The sequence below is a fragment of the Euwallacea fornicatus genome, chromosome 7, assembly GCF_040115645.1.
Source record: "Euwallacea fornicatus isolate EFF26 chromosome 7, ASM4011564v1, whole genome shotgun sequence".
In the NCBI taxonomy this organism is placed as follows: Eukaryota; Metazoa; Arthropoda; class Insecta; order Coleoptera; family Curculionidae; genus Euwallacea; species Euwallacea fornicatus.
The window spans coordinates 4,615,608-4,637,383 of NC_089547.1; the positions used below are offsets into that span (position 1 = coordinate 4,615,608).

General features: G+C 39.7%; 2 protein-coding genes across 2 annotated transcripts; one reads left to right on the forward strand and one right to left on the reverse strand.

The window, feature by feature from the left end:
* Positions 1 to 19,789, forward strand: Tk (Tachykinin). The gene is made up of 6 exons (XM_066284002.1): positions 1 to 188; positions 18,187 to 18,387; positions 18,438 to 18,657; positions 18,721 to 18,843; positions 18,896 to 19,055; positions 19,105 to 19,789. Exons 2-6 carry the CDS (start codon positions 18,205 to 18,207, stop codon positions 19,244 to 19,246), a joined length of 828 nt encoding a protein of 275 aa, XP_066140099.1. The 5' UTR covers positions 1 to 188; positions 18,187 to 18,204; the 3' UTR covers positions 19,247 to 19,789.
* Positions 19,790 to 20,329: 540 nt separating this feature from the next.
* On the reverse strand, positions 20,330 to 21,660 carry LOC136340170 (glyoxylate reductase/hydroxypyruvate reductase-like). Its single transcript, XM_066284000.1, has 2 exons — positions 20,954 to 21,660; positions 20,330 to 20,902 (listed from the first exon to the last, which is right to left on the reverse strand). Exons 1-2 carry the CDS (start codon positions 21,384 to 21,386, stop codon positions 20,376 to 20,378), a joined length of 960 nt encoding a protein of 319 aa, XP_066140097.1. The 5' UTR covers positions 21,387 to 21,660; the 3' UTR covers positions 20,330 to 20,375.
* Between the last annotated feature and the right edge of the window lie 116 nt (positions 21,661 to 21,776).

A 21,776-nucleotide genomic window follows, 5' to 3' on the forward strand; every position in this document is an offset into this window, starting at 1 on the left:
GCTCCGTTAGTAAAGCGGCGCTTCACCTGCGAAAAGCACACATTTTTTTAGGGACACGGTGTGTGTGTGTCAAAGGGGTAGCAGCGAGTTTGTTCTTTGGTTTTTTCCGTCGCTAGATTGGTCGCGTCTTATTTTTTTCATTGCAGAACGTTAAGACTGCAATTGTTTATTGTTTAACGTTTGAAAAGGTAAGTTTTTGAGTTTTTAAAAAAATTAAAAATTGCGTTTTTAGTCCTATTAAAATCCCATTTTTTCAGATAATTGACATATTTTTTGTATATATTTTTTCACATTTAAAAATTTTTTTTAAGTTTAAGTTTAATTATTGAGCGCAATTATTCCATGAAATTTTACACGTAATGCAATCGTGTTTTTGCGCAACTGAAATTTTTCCTTTCAAACTTTTTTAGGAAATCGTCACGTAACTTTTGTACATTACGTATTACTTTATTTTATTTTCGTTTAAAAATCAAACGAGCATAAAAGACAATACAAGTCATCACCCGCCCACCATCAAGAAATATTTGCCGATTCATCTAAATACCCGTATCAATTCATCACGAAATGCCCTATTGTGCGGAGACACACTGTACGTCACAGATTAAGCCCTGCAATATTTAGATTATCGCGATTATTTCTGGCTCAAGAGCGGGGAGGAAATATCGCTACTTAAGCTTCGTTTACAGTAAACAATCGCTAACATCTTACGTATATACGTCGAGAACGGGATTTGCCATTTGTTTAGATAGAAGGTGATTTATGAGGCGTAATTCGGAAGACGTGGAAATTATGGTTTTGTCCAATAGACCAGGTTTTGTCGAAAAGAAATTTCTTTCACCATTTTGTCAAAGAAAAATATATAGTTTTCTTGACAGAATGACGGAGATAGATTTTTTAAGGTATTGCTGAAATTCTATTGAAACTTTAAACTTCTTTGTCAAAATTTTACATTGAATGCTTTTGTAACGAAGAAAAAGGACACTTTCATGGTTCGTGGCTCCTCAAAAGTGCCGCTTCGTGTGAAATTTCCTTAGCTTCTCAGGCATTTTCACGGCCGGACATCTCAGAAAAGAATCGCTTTCGGAAACGAGTTTCTCAAGATGTAAACGGCTCCTTTCAAGAGATTACGTTTAAACTACAATCCCAAAAATAAAGTAGCAAATATATAGGAAAAAAGTGGAAATTCCGTATTATGGAATGACGAAAGTTTCCACACCCAATGTCGGAAAATTGCCTTTTCGAACACGTGCAAAATTTGTATTTATAACTAGATAGTAGTTAATTAAAGTTGACCACTATGACGAGCAGGGAATATGCTATGGGTAAAATATTTTCGAAGGGGCATAAAGGCGTCTTAGTATCATCGTTAATAACCACTACACACTAACTGTTTAATCTATGACCTAAACCAATATTGAGCATTCCAAGAAACAAATAAAGTGCGGTGATCGATTCATATTAAGACAGTCCGCACGTCTTGCTTGGCTTAGCTCTAAATGATTTACTCGAAACTGGTCGATTCCATAAGGATTCAGTGGCCTTAAACACATGTTAAAGTCTCACGGCATGTCTTGGGAGCCTTCCCGCGGGCTTCGCATAAAAATATATTTCCTCACTTTAATTCGATTTTCTGCATTATCAGGAAAATCGTTTCGATATAAAAGGAACGGCCCTCAAGTCGATCGAATTAATGCGTGGACCCTCGGGGGACGTCATCGATCAGCCGTCATATTCCGATTGGAGATTGAAGTCATTATGACGTGGATTTGTGGGAAAATGTTTAGCCAGTTGACGTGATTTGTTATGGGGACGTTATCGTTCCAATGTTAATTTTTCTCATTTCTTTTTTCATACAACTGTGATGGGATTCAGGTAGTATCTTGACATAGTGGTGAAGAGAATCATTACAACCATTAGAGTTTCTTGATTTAATGGTGAATGATATTCGTGCTCTATCTATGCGGCACTACCGTATTGGAGCCCGAAAATCTTCTCCGTCCCAGAAAGCAGTATGAATGTCGAAAGTGGCATTGCGTACTCAGGAATCTCAAAAACATCTCGCTCAAATTTTAACTCGGCTTCCTACCTCTGTGCCAACTCTGTCTGCACTTTGTTCTAAAACTTAATAATCCGAGTTACTTCCCTTATTACACCGAACTATTCGGAGTAGCAAATAAACAGGTCTCTTAACGGAGCCTGGCTAATTAAATTGGCTAATTTCCTTGTAGGTACGACTTACGTGACGGCGTTGTCGATGCTCCCTTAATGGACGTTTGCAGCCCTTTCTGCCTGAAATTGAGAGATGTAGTTAGTCCAATTTGATGATGGGTATGTTGCTTTTGGACGTGATTGGGTTTCGGCGGTTGCACAGAACGTTTGCCGAAGTCGTTAGCAAAATTAGAATTCAAAGATTTGTTTAGGATCGGTGTCCGATTTGAGGAAATTAGATGTGGGGAGTGCATTGGTCGAATCTCTCGTGACCAAGTTGAACAAAACGTTTCATTTGCCCAGTGAAATAAGTTGCACCAGAGTGTTATTATAACACAAATCGATGGGGAACGCATAATTAGTTGGTTGCAAGTTAATTTGTGTGCATAATATTAAGTAAACATAGGCACGGGGCTCTGGTTTTCTGCTAAGGGCATGCATAATGTATTGGTTTTAATTGGGTGCGAAACAATGGGACATTTCAATGATTTTTCTATAGTTATACGGTAGTAATAAGATCCTATTGCATTTAAGCGTCGATTTCTGTTTATACAAACGTAATTGGATTCTTTCACAAACATCGAGAGAGCGAACCGAACCTTAAAAATCCTGAGCTCCTTTTGTTGCTTTAGCACTACCAATAGCATTTCTGATTCGGGTTAGTGAGAAGAACATCCGTCTCCATTTTCTTAGGTGTAATGAGGCATTTCATTTAACGTGTGTGTCGAACCTTCCGAGAAGGTTTTTAGTCCAGTTTGAAACTGAAGGAGATATGTTATTGCTGTTTTAAATGGAGTTTTTTTAGCGCATCGTTCCGCGGACAGATGGAGTTGGTGTCCAACCTCGTCTAGTTGTGATAGAGATTCACAGATGGCCGCTGAGGAAATCGCGTCCGCCAGTACAACCGCAAGTGCCAACGACTGGGAAAATTTTTACGCGAGTTTCCCTCGGTGGCTTCAGCATGCACTCAATGTTCCAAACTTTCCGACCTTCAAATGAGACATAATTCCCTCCCGCAATATGCGACAATTTGTGGAACACCAAAATTCCCCCCCCCCCCCCACCAAGTTGTCAAGAAACCTTCGAAATGGCGAAAGATGTCTTGAAATCTCAGGTTTTTGTGTATTTCTCTGACACTTTGCAATTTCGTCTCAGCAAAGGGCACATGACAAAAGATGTTAAAGTTCAATTTCATCGCTCTTTTTCCGGAAAGTGCTTTTTCTTGAGAACTGAAATACCAATTATCTAAAGGCACGTCTAATTTCTTCAGAAATCCCCTTTTATCATAAAATCAGTTAATTGCGCCAGTAAACCGGACAGCAACACGGCTCTAAGCCGTCGAAATTGCCTGTTTCATTTTATTAGGTTGTTCAGTTTTAATTTTACCGCTCCTATTAAGATTTTCACGGATAGTAGGCAATGTCGCCTTGTTGGCTTGAGAGCGGTCCGTTCGTATGCATTTTTTGGCTTAGGTAAATTTACCCACTTGGCAGTGTAATAATACGTTGTATGAAGGAAAACAAGAGAACAAACATCAATTACTGGTCAAAAAATGTTTAATAATTGAGGAGCAAATTGAAATTTGCACCTCAATTACCATGCATACAAACTAGGGCTTGTTTACTTACACAACGTGCAATTTACGAAAAAAGAGACGGTAAAACGTGGTAACACTGAATATCGAAATTGTGCTCAAATAACCCATTTTAATTCATGTTAATTAGATTTAACGGTTAATTAGGCATTTCGGTCGCGCGATGCATCTTTCACGGCTTCCCTCGCGCAAATATCATAATTTTTCTTCAACAACAGAAAACGCCGAATCGGTTCCCTCAATAATTAATCTCCGTAAACGTTTTTAAGCAATTAATTTTCAATTTGTTAATTAACCCGACCCCCAAATGAACAGTTTCTGCTGCAAACTTCCTCTGCAACAATTAAGTTTTCCTTTAGGACGCGAATTGACAGATTAACCTTATTATGGACGGGCTTTAATGGTCGAGACTACTATGGCCCTGTGAGGCGAGCTTAGAGAGGGCGACTGAAAGATGGGTTTAGGAGATACTTTAATAAACACCTTGAGGTAAATTTCATTAACGCACTTCCGTTCAAAATCGTATGCTGGTAAATTGGGGCCTCGCCGAGGGCCCCCGTTCTCCGCAAGGACCCACCCCTTGTTTTTTGGTTTATAGTCTAACGCATGGTAATTATGATAAGGCTGATTTTATCAATATATGCAACTTTGTGCGGTGCCGTTCAATTTCCTATTAAAACCAAGTCCTGATTAAAAGCACAAAGCGAACAGCCCTAAACAAGAGGGATTTGGAAATATTCTGGAATTAATTAGTGTTTATTCGCAGTCGGCAAGGGCTGCAGAGCGATCCGCACCCTTCGTCAATTGATGTTACATCAATTCGGAATTCAGCGTTATGTGTGTACCTTTGAATAACTGGAATTCACTATTAATGTCTCATTACGTCATGCAACCTCCGCACTAATTAATTAATAACCAACAAATAATTGATGCAAGAATTCTGCCCGAACTTTCCGCTCGTGTGAAATCCCGAAATCCACTTGCGCTTTATCGCGATAAAATCCTGGTAGGTGTCACTTCTCCAGTTCTTATGCTGATCCGCCCAGTGCTTCCCCTGATCCGGGATGCATGTTTCTTATTTCAACCGGGAAATCCCTCGGGAACATAAATATCAGGCTAAGAATGCTCACGCGAGACTAAATCCCGCAAACCCGCACTCCAAACGTTCTTTTTCTGAGTTTCCTCTCGGGTTTGTCATGTCTCGTGCCCCTTAAAAACACCTGCACGACTAAAGAAGAGCGAATTTCGACAAACTGCTTTTAAAAGGGCTTTTATGTTGTGCCGCTACATATAGCCGTATTAGGTGAAATCAAACATTCGTATTCCCGAGGGGGCTTTCCTTACAGGTGTGAAGGGGTAAAAACTAGTGTCACCTCCGACGAAGATCAAACAGAAATCACACTTTAAAATATGAACGAAAAGTCCGGTGAGGTCGGAGAGTTGAAAGGCTGCAAAGCTTTGTGCATCGTTTATACAAACTTTGTCGCCCACCCGAATGTGTGTAATGATTCGCAAAATTTGCACGAAAATTCGTATTTATAGGTACTCTCGGTGACGTCACGCATAAAGGGAAATATGCCGTTTGGAACATGGGGTGAAATTTAAAATGCAAATTTCGGCAAATCGGACTTTTCCAATATTTCTTGGTAGATTCAAATTAGGTTGGCTCAGGTTGTGAAAAAGATAAATTTGTATAAATCGGTCATGCGCTTCAACTGATTACTGCTCCGAGGATCCAGGAATTGGCTATATATATATATATATATATATATATATATATATATATATGCTCGGTCCCGTTCACCAGTTCGTCTAGAAGCTTGTGTCAAATGCCTATGTTAAATATTTATGTTCAAGTTCATGTTTAACGAATGAACATTGAAAATCTCCACTATAAATGAAGTCAGACTTCCTTTAGGTAAGAGAAAATACTCTTTTGGGGAAAATCGGGTTGCCAAAGCAACTCTTGACAGTAAATCTCGACACGATGGCGAATGAAAATTTCGTTAAAATCAAGTTTTTAATCTCTTCCTTTACCTTCAAATTCAAATTCCGCTCAGGTCAGCTAAGCAAGACCGCTGGTAACTCAAATCCCCCATTCCATCACTAAACTTACACGCCTTCAGACGAAACAAATCCAACCCGTATTTCATTACACAACCGCCGAAATGTCTCTTCCTTTTTGGAATTCTAATTATCGCCCCGTTCTAAATTAAGGGCAACAAATAGAAAGTAACCGCGACGAAGAATTGCACGGTATCAGAGATGAAACAAATTGGCTCTTCTTCATCTCGAGTTTGAGCCTCAAGGATAACTTCCTTATATTTCCATAGGGATAAACTTGGAGGAGAACCGCCATTAACCGTTGTAATTAGAAATGTGCTAACTTTTATGGTGGTTAAATTGTTAAAGGGGAATTTTTCTATTACGCTGTAGGAAATTTAAATTTGCGCAAAGGTGCAAAAGATGAACACTTAAACCTTAATGAGGAATCTGATCTGTTAACAGCGGCTGTTTAGCATTTTTATGAATCGTTGGATTGAATTTCGCTCTGCGGGATTTCTCGTAACAACTGACATTAATTTTTAATTGACTAATATCCTGCTTGATCCTGAGGGCCGACGATAAAGCTCAATTTCAGGCAGGTATTGAAAACTTAATAAATCTCCTGCGCCCGCGAGCTGATATGCGATGTAGTAAACATCGAGGATTTTCACCTATGCAGCGGTGAATATAAATAGACTTAAGTGTATTTTCCTTCTAAACGCAAAACGTCTATTGCTTTACGGCATTAGCCTGCGGCGGCCCGTTTTGCCGAAATGTGGGCTGCTTTGTCGTTATTTCATACGAGGGCCTTATTAAATATATCGACCTCTAGGGGGGAGGTTTGTTTGTCGAGGGTGCGAATACGTTCGTGCGAACGTATTGAGCTGGTTTTCTAAACACAGATTTTTGTCATTGTCCCCGGCAGGGATATAATTGAGGATTTCATATGTCGGGAGGTGCGCATCCGCCATTCTAACCAGAAGCGGATGTAACCCCTCGCCAAAAGAAGTCGTTTCTTAAGTCAAAACATGTTTACTTTCTTATTTGAAATTGATTAGCACGAGCTAAGATTGAACCAACACAATTATTTCCAATTTATTTACTGAGAAACAGTCGTGTAAAACTTTTATTCCACGAAGGGAAACTTCTCGGAAGTCTACAGAACTGATAAAACTTTCTCCGAGAGTCAAGTGCTGCATTTAACGCCGAATCTCTCCATCAAGTGGGCAGTTACATTGGCAATTTCCAAATCTCACCCTCGGCTACACCATTTCTTCATTATTGACCTTAATTTTGCCATTCGCGCCAAATACAACTTGTACAATATGTACGATTTCCGCATGATTTTCCCCGTGCATTCGGCACGCAACAAGCTTTCCTAAATGGTAATTAATATGACGTTTGGTACGAAAAAGTTGCAGTTTCCTTTATTTATAGTTGGGAACGATAATTTCCGTCAATATTAGCGGCTTTTCATGCGATTACCTGCGTAAGATAAACCGCCCCTTGTCACGCAAAAATCGTAAATTTGCAAGGTGTATGCTCCAAGGGTAGGTAATTGAATTTCAGACGAGAGCCCCCTTTCGAGTTGCGAAACTCTGATGGTAATTAGTTTAAGGAGTCTTCGAGTGTTGGGGGATAAGGGCTATTTTTACTTTTGACAAGTCAACCTACGACTTTTGAAGACTCTTGTTCGCAGGGAAAAATCTCTGCCCGTCGAAAAACGATCGTATCGTCAAAAAGGGCATATAAAGTTAGTTCTCTCACAGCCGATGACTAATCGCGATGACGCACCTAAATCCGCGGCTTGGCCAAAGCAGGCCAACTCCTGCCACGTAAACGTCACATGTCGGCGTTGCCACTTTTGGTACTTTCGTTCCTCTCCTCTGTTGATTTAATTGCATTTGAGCACTCCCATTCCCGGAAAATAAGGACTGTTTCGTCAAAACCTTAAAATTGTGGCTCCGATTTGCCTCGTTTGAGCTACAAGGGCCCCTCAAAATGACTTTTACAGGTCAGGGGAACTCATTCAATTTCACTACTAACATACATTCGCCCCGCAGGGCTCGCCGTCGTTCCGAAACTCTTATGGATTGAAACGCCTATTTTAAGCAGCGAGACAAAAATAAAGACCAGAAGTCATTGTGGGCCTTTCAGTCTCTCGTCTTTGTTTCGCATTTTAATTATTAGAGGGATCAAAAAAGCAGCAAAATAATTCGAAGCGGCCCGCGGAGGTTTCGCAGCACGGAAAAAGACGTATCGTTGTTCATTTTTTTCGCTGATGGAAATTTGAAATTGGATGAATGCAAATGCCAACTGGAAGAAATGTAATTTCAGAAATTATAATTTGGTAATTTTACACACGAATATTTTATAAAACTTGACAACGCTGGAGCGATAGTTTGTCAAGGTCTAATCGATTGTCAGCTGTCAAAATCCATATCGATGGCGATGACGTCATTGAGTATACTAAATATTTTTTCATGTATTTACACATACGATAACCGATCGTCGTTAAGGGTGCCTGCGTTGGACATAGAAAAGAAGCAATTCATTTGAAATAAGTGAAAAGGCGAAGTTTATTTCGAGAATTATCCTGAAACCAGCTTCAGGTAACTAAAACTTGAACACTTTGACAATACTTTTAAGACGAAATTTCGGCTCCGGCATCAACTTATTCCGTCTCCATACTCGCTTGATCTTTCATTAAATCGCCGTCTCCCCGAACCACAGACCACCCCCACAGAACCAAACAATGCGAGATTATTGCTCAATTATCTTAAAAGGCTTTCGCACATCTGCCCCATTTAAATTGAAACAATGACGGCGTTAAATCTCACTAAACTTATGGGCTGAAGCACTGAAAACGCCTTCTTCAAGTAGGAGTTCGAAGGTGAACCCTTCGACTAGCGCTGGGAAACATTCAGGCGCAAGTCAAGGCCGGAAACTTCTGAACCAAACTGGACTAATGAAATTTTTAACTGTGAAAAGACCCTCGTGAATTATAAAGTTAAGGGCACAGAACAGTCCCTCAAAGGAGCAAAAAAGTTTTTCCGTCTGAGTACCCGTAAATTAGGCCGTTTACTCCGTGAGGCAGATTCGCGACATTTTTGGGCGTAATTGGATTAATCATTCACTCACCAGGGATAAATCGCTTAGGCTTAAGAGACCTTTTAAGGTGTACGAGACAAAGTTAGGTAAAGTTGGGTCTGATCTTGTTTTTAATGAATGAGCTCGTGCAAGGTCCAACTCCCTTTATTTGCAGTGCCAAGAAAAAATGCAAATAAAGCTTTGAAATTTAATGTAAAAAATAAAACTGCTTACGCGCGATCTCTGGTGATTTCTGCGCATTGATGCCCAAAAACCGGACTTAACTTCACCGATCAGCTAGAAAAAAAGGTTAAATCGATAACCGAACAATTTACTACAAAATAATTTGGGCTCAAAGTCGGCACTTTCGAGCGTAGTTGTGTGTAACAATTGACAGTCGTCATATAGGTGCAATGGAAAAATTCGCACAGCTGCGATCCAAAATTATGGACGTTGCACTTTGGTTTTAGCATGAGTTTCGTTAAATTTCAAACAACTAAAATGTTGTGCAGCCTCATTCTCATTCTTTTACCAATTTTGTTGGTAAACGAAAAATTTACCTTCAAACTCTATTCCCAAATGCACTTAGACAATACAAACATTAGCACTCTCCTTCTCAATGAAACTGCTGCCCTTGAGGTAGAAGAGTAGAGTAGAAGTAGCTTTTAGTACTTTAAAGGTTGTTTAAGGGCTTTATAAGCATTCTTTGCAACTGGCACAATTCCTAGCACCTTGCGCATAATGGCACTGTAGAGTGAGATAAAACTGAAAGACTGTTTATGCCCGACCATTCTCAGCGTTTGAGCGGTTTGAGCCTCTTTAAACATTAAGGCAAAACCGAGTTTTTGCACTATAAAGAACCAGATAAAAGCCCTTAACTATTATTGGATCAACGGTCAGAGAGACATCAAACAAACTGCGGTGAAGCTTCAAAAAGAGAACTCTCTCGCCCTTATTTTTCCAAGGTATACACGGGGGAGGTACAATTTGTTTTCGATCTATAACTGCTGAAAGTCTTCGTTTTTCAATTAGGAAGTCTGCCCTTGCAAAGCGTCATTCGTTCTGGACTTAATGGCAAGGGATTTATGGCACTTCGGACAGTCTAAAGTCCTGAAACTTCTTTTTCGTATAGGGCTGAGCAGTCAAATGCGAGATTTTCGTTTACTGCCCCGGTGAGTTTCTCAGCATAAACCCCGCTTCCGAGCACTTTTGTTCTCGAGCCAAAGAATCAAGCTCACAATAAGGATTTTACCTCTCGAGACCTGTATATACATGTGCCATTTTCACGTCATATGTCGCACATAATGGGCGAGTTTTGTAAAATGTCGCCGCCAAAACCGCGCGATTTCCAGTTCTTCTCGGTGCCAGGCCCTCGAATGTGCCCTTTGTCGACGGCTTTTATTAAAGTTTTTCGGTTGCGCGGAGCTGTTTATAAACATAAATTTGACGGGAAAATTAAATACGGTTCGGGGAAAATTTGACGGTCAACGGGCCCCCGACGAAACCACAAAGGCTTCCTCTCAGCGATGCTTGTTACGCTGAAATAACTTGTCCCCGGGCAGCCGACGGCTACCTACGATGACGCATGAAATGCTCCAACCTTGCGACGGCAACGCCTTCGTTCGCGACCTGTCACATTGACAGCCTCAACATGACATGTGCAACACTGTCACTAATTTTTTCCCTGCAATTGAAACCAACATGGCGACTGTTGGCGTTCTATTTGTCCATGTGGCAAAATCACGAGCAAAGGCAAATGTACCGGATAATGTGTCAAAGACCTGGTTTCGTCGGAGTTAAAACATGTGAAAACCTCTTCATTTAACCGAATACGGGGCGTTAGATTACATTGAAAAGGAAATTTTTGAGGGCGCGCCAAGTGCCGATGCTTGGCGCTATTAAAGCGAATTTTGAGGAAATGGAGAGTGGCTGTAAAGAAATAAATTTTGAGGGGTTGAAGAAGGCTCCGCTAGCGAATTCGTAATGAAATTAATGGCTTTTCAGTGCAGGTTTCATAGCTCGGTTCGAGGACACACTAATAATTGCTCGCATTGGAGGGCTTTTTTATTATTAATCATATTAAATTCAAATACAATTATTTGAGTTATTTATGTTTTTGCCAGAAGCGAGTTGTCGGGAAGTTCGATAAATTATATTTCTGTTTTTTTTGCGCCGATAAATTAGTGATACGGGGCAGTTCCAAAAGAGCAATTATTGACTTCCGGTTATTTTTGCACATATTTTTCGAGCAGCGACGCTAAAAGTTTTCCGAGGCAAATTAAAAATGATTTATAAGACAAACACTACCAACTTTAAGTTGTTTAAAAGTTACGCGAACCACTTCTTACCCCGAGAGCTTTTACCAAAATGGCGATTATAGCAAATCGTTTAAATCCCGCCGCAAGTTAATTGTTTCAGTAATCGACAAAGGTTTGAATGTTCGCCCTTAAAACGGGAACCTTAATTAAGTCAAATTTCGGCCGCGAGCTGATAATTTCTCGCGAGGCGCATTCACCATCCCGTCCAGAGTATGGATTAGCTGGAGCAAACATGTTTTTGTCGCGTAGAAACTGACTCTAAAATTTGCTACTGACGTGGCAATAACTCAGTGGAGCACCGTGGTGAGAGCAAATTATAAGTTTCGCTCTTTTGTCGAGCAAACATAATTTATGCTCGTAGATAAGATTCAGCATAACCTCCAGGGCTTTCCTTCGCCGATACTTTTACAAGAGGCGGCGTCTAAATTAAATTTAAGTTTGCTCGCGAGCATCCTACCGGCGAAAACATGCAAATTTCCGAAGTGTTGCCTCCTGTTTTCCCCCAGCCGAAGTGCTTCAGGAGATAATTGTCGTGTTTATTGTCTGGCGGTGGTGTAAGTTTAATTTATCAAGTGCGGTTTTCATTTTTCAATTTTCACCTCAATCGGAAGCCGGCTGTTAATGCGACTCCGAGAGCTCTTTGCTAATGGGTTCTTGTGTCTAAAAAAGTTTCCACTTAACACGATATACCTGGCCAGTACGTCAACCCTCTACTTATACGGGGGCGACTTGTGATTGGTGGCCTGTTGTTACACCTCATCGCCCCTAATAGAGATTGCGGAGTAATAAGTTATTCCCTGCGAACCCGGCAATGAGCATTTTTATACCTGGTAACACGGAGTTACAAGATTCCAGAACTCAGGACAAACATTAGGGACAGCATTGAGAAGCACTCGACATGGTGTGGAAATGCCATTAATTTTGACAATTCCCTCAGGATGTGAACATGCATTAAAGAGTTGGGGTCGGCCTCAAGGGCATATCTTGTATGTCGCTTTGTCCCCGTTGTTCGTACGTGGCCGGAACAACTAGTGCAATAACTTTTCCACTCAATGATGAATTTCTCGAAACGAGTAGTCTCAGTACGGGAATTTAATGTTTGCTGAGCCTCAAGTAAGCGAAAAATGGGCAACTTTCTGCGAGGACGAGAACAGCCTGCAACTGCAAGAGGCAATCGGGGTCCAGGGGAACGGCACCGGAGACTGGGTCCAGGGAGGGTCCGAAAGTGACTCGATTAAGACTCGCTGCGACGGAAGAGTCCCCCCAATAGGAACTTCCTTGAAGTGTGGCAGTGCAATTCCCTGCTAACCATCCCATGCCGCAGAGGAGGTCACGGGAGATGCCTCAGAATGTTGTGAAAGCATTGAACGATCTAGTCTCCTACAATCGAATGAGGTGTATGTAATTCGATTGGCTGCTTAAATGTTAAAGAGTCAAGATATTCTGCACTTATTTAAATAATTGAATCATCTCCCGAATGAAATAGACATTTCCTCCCACTGCGTGACGTCGGCGCCCTTTAACGTAATTTCAAAAGGACTTTTGTATACAGGGAGCGCTCGCTAAGGTACGACGTTGGTAATTTTTAACTGCGAATTCTTGAATATCACATACGGTATTAGTAATGGAGAATCCCGAGGAACCATGGTAGAAGCAACATTTGAATTTGGAACATACATGGTTCTGATTAGTTCAGGTCAGCTTGGGTTAGGTCAGGTCAGGTTTTTCAGTTAACTTCTTCGAAGTTCTATCTCTCTGGGACTTTTGCAGAGTTTATTTCGTTGCTATGGGAAGTAGTTCGACTCCGGTGAAATGGAATTCGGTATTAATTTGAAAAGAAGATGTCGTATCAAAACATAATCGATTATTTAATATTTTATTCATAACAGCCAACCAGCCGCATCGACTTCATTAAAACCCTAATTCATTATTCATGTAACTGATTATTAACAATAACAGCTAATGATTGTTTCCCTTCACTAGGCAGGTTTAGTACTTAATTGCTGATAGTAAGCAGCAGCAAGGTTTTTCCAGGTATTAGCTCTGATAATGCCAAATCTGTAAGCTAATGAAAATCAGTTTTAGCGCATTTAAAAAGCTCGAAGAAGTTACCATTTGGAAATAAATCTGCAAATTTATCCATACCAATTATCCCCTGGAAAGTTCTATTTTACCTAGCTCTCCGCATAGCCACGTCCTTTATTGATTGTATCATCAAATTTAATTCAGAATAAATACCTTTATGACCAGCTTTCGAATATTTCATTGATTTCGTATGTGATTAATATACATTCACACAGGAAAATGAAAAGAATGGGGGGGGTATGAGCATTTCCAGGTCACATTAGCTTCCAGCCAAACTTTAGCATGTATATTTATATTGTATCACGCAAACATGGCACTGGCTAAAAGATATTTATTGCAAAAGCGCTCAAATTCGTTCATTTTTCCTGTTTCGCAGATCTCTTTAAAGCGCCATTCACCGGCAACACCGCCATCGGCTTTTGTTCGCAAAGTTCCTTTGAAAATCTGCAGGAAATACGTCATTGACCTTGATCCGCTGGCTTGAGCAGCGTTGTCATGTTGTTTTTTAAGTCTCGCATTTTGCTATTAAATTGTTCAAATTGGATGAAAGATATTTTCAGATTCAACCGTATTTCGAGAGCGCATTATTCAATGTTGCTAATGACAGTAATGACTGCGTAATGACGATGAATATGGCAGGTAATTAACTCAATTAAAATATTTGCCTTCGTCTCATCTATTGCTATGTGAAGTTCAACAGTTTGTCGTTAATTAGGGCAATGCTCACGTTATAAAGTTAATTTGAGTAGGGCAAAATTTATGGAGGTTTTCAATTATTTGGAAATCCGATTAATTCATATATCCCTGCGATGTTTTCATTATCATCAGCACATGTTACTAACGAGACAATATTCCTAGCTTTGACATGAATATTTTGCATCGAAACCCTTTGATTATTCCAAAAAGGAAAATCCTCTGCATCTCCAAATTCCTCTGCTTAGCTGCAGGCCGCGCATATATAATGACCGGTCAAATTGCTTTGAATGTAAAGAGAAACCTCAACCTCTTTCTCTTTATTATCCTTATTTCGGGTGTTTGGCTAAAAGCTTATTAGAAACTCAGTCCTATCCGTAAATAATTGTTGTAAATATAAGAAGAAAGCCCGGTTAATTACGTAACAAACGGGCAAAGTTACCATTCACCACAAATATACAAATTTGAATTCGTAACTTTTCTAGCAAACATGAAACGAAATTGAAAACTTTGAGGCGTGGCACGACCTAACGAACGTCAAATATTGCCTTTTCGGATTTTCTTTATTCAACATATTTAGTTCAGTATTCGTCCCACGCGTTTTAACTCCTTATTATTAATAAACTTGGAAATATTCTGTAACTCAGCAGCCTTTTGATGATTAACAAATTTATAAATTAAAGTTTCTTCACCATTCCGTCAAGAATTTGAATGATAAAATCTAGATAGAAAGGTCAATGGAAATATTTTTTAATGTTAATTATGATACCTTTTATCATTTGCATTTCAAATTTATTTTTCTACTTTGTGACCGTGAGGCTCAACTGGCAGGGAACATGGAACAGGAGATGTGAAAAATGGTATTAATGCGTGAAATGTTGGAGTCAGAAATTAAGCTAATATCGCTTCGTCGCCCCGTTTACCATTCGCAATTTTGCCGGATTACCTGTAACCCATTGATATGGTCGTTTTGCATAGGGGAACAATTCGAATGTACGCCGATTATACCACCGTGTTTGAACAGCGAATTTGCCGTATATGTAAAGTGCCTACTGGTTGTATGATAGATTAGATTTGATTGCCGTCGGCTACGCCCACTTAATTCCATTTTTCGATACACATACTAAACTTCTAGATAGAATGATTAACATAAAAGCAATTAGAAAAGTTAAGAAGCGGTTTAAAACTCGTCAATAGCCAATTCACGCCATTGTTTACGGTTTATGAGATGAAAGTTTTGATTTAATTTAAAGTTTTAATTTATGAAAGTACTCTTACACCTTCGTTTTTTTTTCAATTAAGAAGCTTTTGAAATTTATGTCATTGCGAGTCTCTCAGAAACTTCCCATCACTTTATCTTCCACAAACCCACGAAATACCCATTTGTTCCGAAAAAGATTTGAACAAAGAATATCATTCACCATTATATCAAGATCGAGAGACTTGAATAGGAATTAATTGAACGAAACTCATACACTAAAGTTTCTCCCCACAAAATCAGTTAGGACGGTAATTAACAATTATCAGAAAATTTGTTCCGGCGCCGTCAATGTTCTCGATATAGTACCTACGTATTTGTCGGTGGCTTAATTTTGAATAGGTAACACGTTATTGACAAGATCAGAGATTAATCGAGATGAGATGGATGTACGAAGCTTAATAACACTGCTGGAATTGGATATTGCACGTTATTGGTTAAAATCTGGGATACAATGTGGCCATCTAAACCGCGTAATTTTACATGAATAACCAATGTCTTGTCGATAACCGTGGTGGTACAGAAAACACTCTTATCTAGATAATTCACTCCACTCGGTACTCGAAAGAGTATACGTTCTATGAATAGCAAACAACGACATAATTGTCATAAAGTCACTTGTTATTGTACTACTATACCCTAAAAACTCGTGACAAGGGATTTGAATACGGACGGACGTCCTCTTGCCATTGGGGAGCGACAACTCATCCTTAAAGCTGCAAAGATTAATTGTGGAAAAGGCATTGCAATCGGAAGGGAATAACCTGAAGTAGAACATCTATCATTCTATTAGTTATGAAAATAATGCAATTTAGTTTACGGAAGGTGGTTTATTAGACAGAAAATATATGCCTGAGTGAGTTTCTTAGGCGCTCCGCTATATTATAACTGTTGGTAACGTAAATATGGAGGTCTATTTACATTTCAATTATTTGATAATTTATTTTTTGCTTTAAACTGTGCATTTAATAAATTTTAATATAGCGGAATTGAATTTCTTGATTAAATGGCGGATGATTAAGTGGGCTCTTTTTACCGCACTTCACCATAGAAGAAATTGTCAAACAGACTTATGGCACCTTAAAGGAACCATAATATTATTTCTTCGCCATATTCTCAAGAAATTAATGTGTGCCTTACAAATTTCTCGAAATGTCGTAAACTACCGTTTTCCATTTTATCGCTTTCGGGGTTATTAACACTTGAAATAGGTTCCAGTAATTACTGAAACATAAAGCTCCTCTGCGGCTTAGAGAAACAAAACAACATAATTAATAATTATCAGAGAAGGGATTTCTGCAGGCGATCCTGGGTCCAAAGAGAGGTCAGTTAAACCAGTTGTAAGACGTCTTAATAGTTTTGGTGTATATTAATTAGAAGCGGCAAATTAGCGGTTTTCCTGTCTCGGGGAACGGAGGCTTTTGTCTCTAAACATACGCTATTTGGAAGAAGTAATTGGCCTAATTTTCTCTACACATATATACAGACCGAAATTATTTTAATGACGATTTTATTTGCAATTAGTGCGGTAATGGGAAAAATTTCAACGTTTTGTGGACAGCTGGAACCTTTTAATTGGTTTAGAAACATAGGATTTCAATCAGTTAAAAGGGCAAAATGTCTATATTAAATAAATGTTTATCTACAACAAAATTCCGTACAAAACCGCTTAATGGTTTAGAATTGATAAAAAGCACGGGATTTAGGATTTCATTAACTGTTTGGATTCGAACTTATAGGTGCACAGAAAAGGATTTTCGGAGTGAAATCGGAAACAAAACTGTTGTAGGTTTTCTATTAAACAAGTAACAACAACCAAATTTCCAACACAATATGGAAACATGGCTAATGAAAGTTTCCTTCTCCATGTAGTTTCTTTGCCTGTCAAGTTTGGAACATTTTTCAGCGACGCAAAAAGCTTTTCCAGTCTAGCTACTATATTAACACTATTATGCCGTCGGCTCACAATCGCCTAGAAATGACAATGCTTCTAGGAAAGTCATTTTCAATCTCTAAAAGAGAAATGTCCTCTAATAGAAAATACCTGTTGCGACACTCTAGGGCACACTGCCAGCCCTCAGGGAGATAGATTTACTGTTGTATAAAGGGCCTCGTCTAGCCGTACGGCGAAATAGGACTTGACAAAACAAAACGGCTTTAAAAAGGGCCATTCTGCGCCCGCAGATATTGGACTTTTGTGCCACCATAATAGAGTTTTGCGTTGGTAGAAATAATAATTATCTTTGAAAGTTCTATTTGAGCTCCCGATGTGAATTCAACAGGTGCAAAGGACCCGCGAAAAAGAGCTAAACACTCGTAGCGCGTAAAAATTGCCCCTATTTAGGGAAGATTAATGACTTTGGCACTTGACACAGCAACTGAGGTTCACATAAAATGAGAAAATGCTTGGGGAAATCTTGATGTAATCCGTGAAAAATTAGGAAATTAATATTGTAATTGCGTTTTGAATGCCGTTTTTTGTAAAGAAATAAAGTAAATATTTTGCAGGATGTTATGGTACGCCATGAACAGCGAAGAGTATTATTTACTGTTTCGACATTCTTGTGGAGACTGATTTCCAGTAATGTTCTTGAAACTATGATCATGAGATTTCAAATGCACATGAAAATACATGAATTAAAACATCTTGAAGACAAATTTGGTTTTTTATGATAAAATTTATTAGTAATATCTATTTTCTTGAAATTATGGTGAATGGAAACTTTCGAAGCAACTCCATGCGTTTCTTATGTATATGTATATATTTACAGCTATGTATAGATAAAAAGCGCTATCATTTGTTTAGCATTATTATATGATGATACGGAATTTAAATTAGGGCTCTCTCAACAAACCCATGCGTTTCTCCTCTACATTCTCCATTTTTATTTCAGACTCCCGTACCTCCAAAAATGAAATTCCTCCACCACTTCCGTTCCCTCATATCTCTCACCTTACTGCTCTCAACATGCTCCAAAGCCGACGATCAGCACCACAAACGAGTCCCTTCAGGTTTCACGGGAGTAAGAGGAAAGAAATCAATACCAGATGATGCTTACGCTGAAGACGTTGAAAACAACAATTCCATCCAACAGGTAAACGAAAACATACCATCCTCCATAAATGAAACTAACGAAATCAGCAGCAAACAGAGTATACGCTGTTGGAAACCGAGACCCAAACTTCATCCCCATTGAACTACCTTTTGGCCAAACGGGCCCCGTCAGGGTTCTTTGGAATGCGCGGGAAGAAACCGTGGACTTATGCGCAGTACCCAGAGGAACTATATAAAAGAGCCCCCATGGGATTTGTGGGAATGAGGGGAAAAAAAGACGTTTCGGAAGATAGAAGTGGTTTTATTTATGGTGGGTACATATATAATACTGATTTTATAAATTGCCGACGAAGAAATAATATAATAATTCTAGATGACCCTTTGAAAAGGGCGCAAATGGGATTTTTCGGGATGAGAGGCAAGAAGTTTTGGATAGGGGCCAACGACGCTCAAGGGGATTCAAAGAGGGCTCCCATGGGATTCGTAGGGATGAGAGGTGTGCGTTTACACGTTTCTTAGTAAATCTCATTGAATATTTGTTTGTTTAGGCAAAAAGGACTTTGAGGACCCTCAGAGCTACTACGAAAGCGACAAGAGAGCTCCCTCCGGCTTCTTCGGAATGCGCGGCAAGAAGCAGCCTTCAGGTTTTTTTGGGATGAGAGGAAAGAAATATCCCTATGAGTTTCGAGGCAAATTTGTTGGGGTCAGGTATGATCCCCACATTAATCGATACGTTATTTCTTATAATGTATATTAGAGGTAAAAAATCATCAGACGTGACAATACCCGTCGACTACTACGGAGACTCGAACATGGATAAATTGAGTGACGAGCTGGACATCAACCAGCTCATGCTTTTACTGACTGACGAGGAAAATGGGCTTGATAGAAGCCAGTAAAGGCCATTTGAAATTTTCTTTTGTACCTTACGTCTCATGTTCCTCCCTATCATTCAGTCAACTTAATATGCTGTAATTAACATAGTCTATTGTAAGAGGAGTCGGTGTAAGCCTTATATAAATCCTGTTAAAAACTGACTTTAGACCCTTCTAATGGGGCTGGAAATATCGATCTGCTCGATATGTTTTTAGGGGTGTCTAAAGGCTTTCTGGGTTTCTTTAATTCCTTACATAAGCTTGATTAGCAATACCAGTGTCTCATTCGGCAATTTTACATATCGTGTATATTAAAAAAATGGCTTAGTCAGTTCGTTTTCCTCCATTTCTTTCGAAATTTCCCTGAGAATGGATAATAATTTATATTCGTTGTTATGACATAGAAAAACCAATAAATCTTTATTAAGAGTATATTGTACTATAAAATGTACCATTTAAAGAGTTTTCTTGTTAGCATAGGAAAGGTAATATAGCCAGTAAGATTTGACTATATTCTGTTATATTAGAGTACGTAAAAGGAGAAATAAATTCTAACAGTGTTTGAAAGGGCACTTTTTGTTTGAGATCCACGAGAAAGCCCCCACAACCTATAAATAATGGACCGATGCCGGGACACAGAAAATTTTTCTTTATGGAACACCCGGTATATCACCTCAACCCTATATGACTTCCTAAGGTTTTCACTTGTACAGGGCTGACGTTGGCAAGGCTGGCGACCTGGAGGAAATTTTTAATCACCACCCCCTATCCCCAAGACAATCCCCTGACCTGGAAACTTCACCGCCCTTTTTAATTTGCCGACATGTGTCGTCGCTCAACCTCGCCTGTCCATAACGAAGGTGCACCTGCAGAAACTCCTACACCGATCCGTGCTTTCGAATAACAAGGAAATCAACAATATTAGTAAGAATCCGGCGCTTTTTAAACGGAACCTCTGATACAATTTTCTATTAAGTCCAGAACGACTTTCGCACTGTAAGCGCTGCGTACTTCCGGACCGGCCATGGTGGCACTCACCTCAACGGTTTGAAGAGGTACAACGACACTTTAAAACCAAAGTTAAGGGATGAAAAAAGAGGCACAGGCCATAAGAAAATAACGCATTTTAATGTCTTTACATATATAATACTCTTTACAGCTCAACTGGTGTTAGCAAAGGTTCTCCCGCCAGCCCCCTCAGAATATTCCGTGCAGCCAGTTCTGACATTTCTTCTCTTGTTTTGCGGGTGGCGCTCCCTATGTGCGGAGTAAGTACTACATTCGGCAACGTCAACAATTCACAGTCGGTATTCAAAGGTTCTGGCGTCATCACGTCCAAACCGGCAGCAAATATTTGCCCCTCTCTAAGAGCTTTAATTAGCGCCTCTTGGTCCACCAGATCTCCCCTGCCGACGTTGACTAACACTGCTGTATTCTTCATTCTCTCGAAGAAAGCTGAGTTGCACATATGCCTAGTTTCCTTCGTGAGGGGAACTGCCAGAAAAATAAAGTCGCTGTCCTGGATTAAAGTGTTTAAGGGTACAAAGTACGCCCCCAACTGATGAGCTTCGGGCTTCTCTTTATGGCCAGTGTAGAGAATTCTGGCCGCTTGGAAGGCTCGGGTTCTCGCTGCTATTGCCTGCCCAATACCACCAAAACCAATTAGTCCTATTGTTGCCCCTAATGAAACGCAAACTTAGAAATAAAACATTTGATATAAATGGGACGAACCTGAGATGTCTCTTCCCAGCATCCAATCTATGCTGAATTCATGGGGCCATGTGCCCCTTTCTATATGCCACCGTCCCTCCGTAAACCTCCTAGCGGCCCCCAAAGCCAGCAAGAGTGCAGTATCGGCCACAGTATTATGAGCAGTTGAGTTGCTCAATTTAATGCCCCTTCTCTTTAATTCGCCCAAATCAATGTGGTTGTAGCCCGAGGAAGACGTGGCGACTATTTTGAGTTGAGATCCGGCGACGTCTAAGAGCTCCTTATCCAGTTTCAAACGACCACTCCATAATACCGCATCCACGCCTTTGAGCAGAGGCAAAACAGCCTCTTTGGTGTGAGCGGGACTTATTGAGACGTAGCATTTGCCTTTAAGGAGACTGAGGGCGCTTTGAGGCACGATGGGGTTCACGACGAGGACTTTAGGGAGAGACATTTTGGATGGATATGTGTGTTAATTACATAATAATTAATGTGTAATTTAAATGTGTAGATATTCGAAGGCTTCTTATCGCGTCTATTATCAAGTGAGATTAGATGTGAGTTGAAGTAATGGTAAACTAAAATTAATGTGTTTCAATGGTTTTACTGATTTATAAATTTCATATTTTTTGGTTTGTTCGTTATTTTCTTTATTCACCTAAAATTTGTAATGGGGTGAAAACCCATCGAGAGACAGCCGACACGAGTGCAATACACCCGCTCGATAAACTGAAGGGATTTCCTCACCTTGCTTGTACCATCTGCATGGCAGGGACTGAGTTAGTACATTGAAGGAGCTGAGCGTTAAATTATTTTTTTCTTAAAAGAGTACACTAATTACTAT

Coding starts and splice junctions, on each gene's coding strand:
- Tk (XM_066284002.1), top strand. CDS start 18,205: ATGAAATTCCTCCACCACTTCCGTTCCCTCATATCTCTCACCTTACTG. Junction 18,388..18,437: donor ACAACAATTCCATCCAACAG/GTAAACGAAAAC, acceptor CGAAATCAGCAG/CAAACAGAGTATACGCTGTT. Junction 18,844..18,895: donor GGGATTCGTAGGGATGAGAG/GTGTGCGTTTAC, acceptor TTGTTTGTTTAG/GCAAAAAGGACTTTGAGGAC.
- LOC136340170 (XM_066284000.1), bottom strand. CDS start 21,386: ATGTCTCTCCCTAAAGTCCTCGTCGTGAACCCCATCGTGCCTCAAAGC. Junction 20,903..20,953: donor GCTGGGAAGAGACATCTCAG/GTTCGTCCCATT, acceptor GCGTTTCATTAG/GGGCAACAATAGGACTAATT.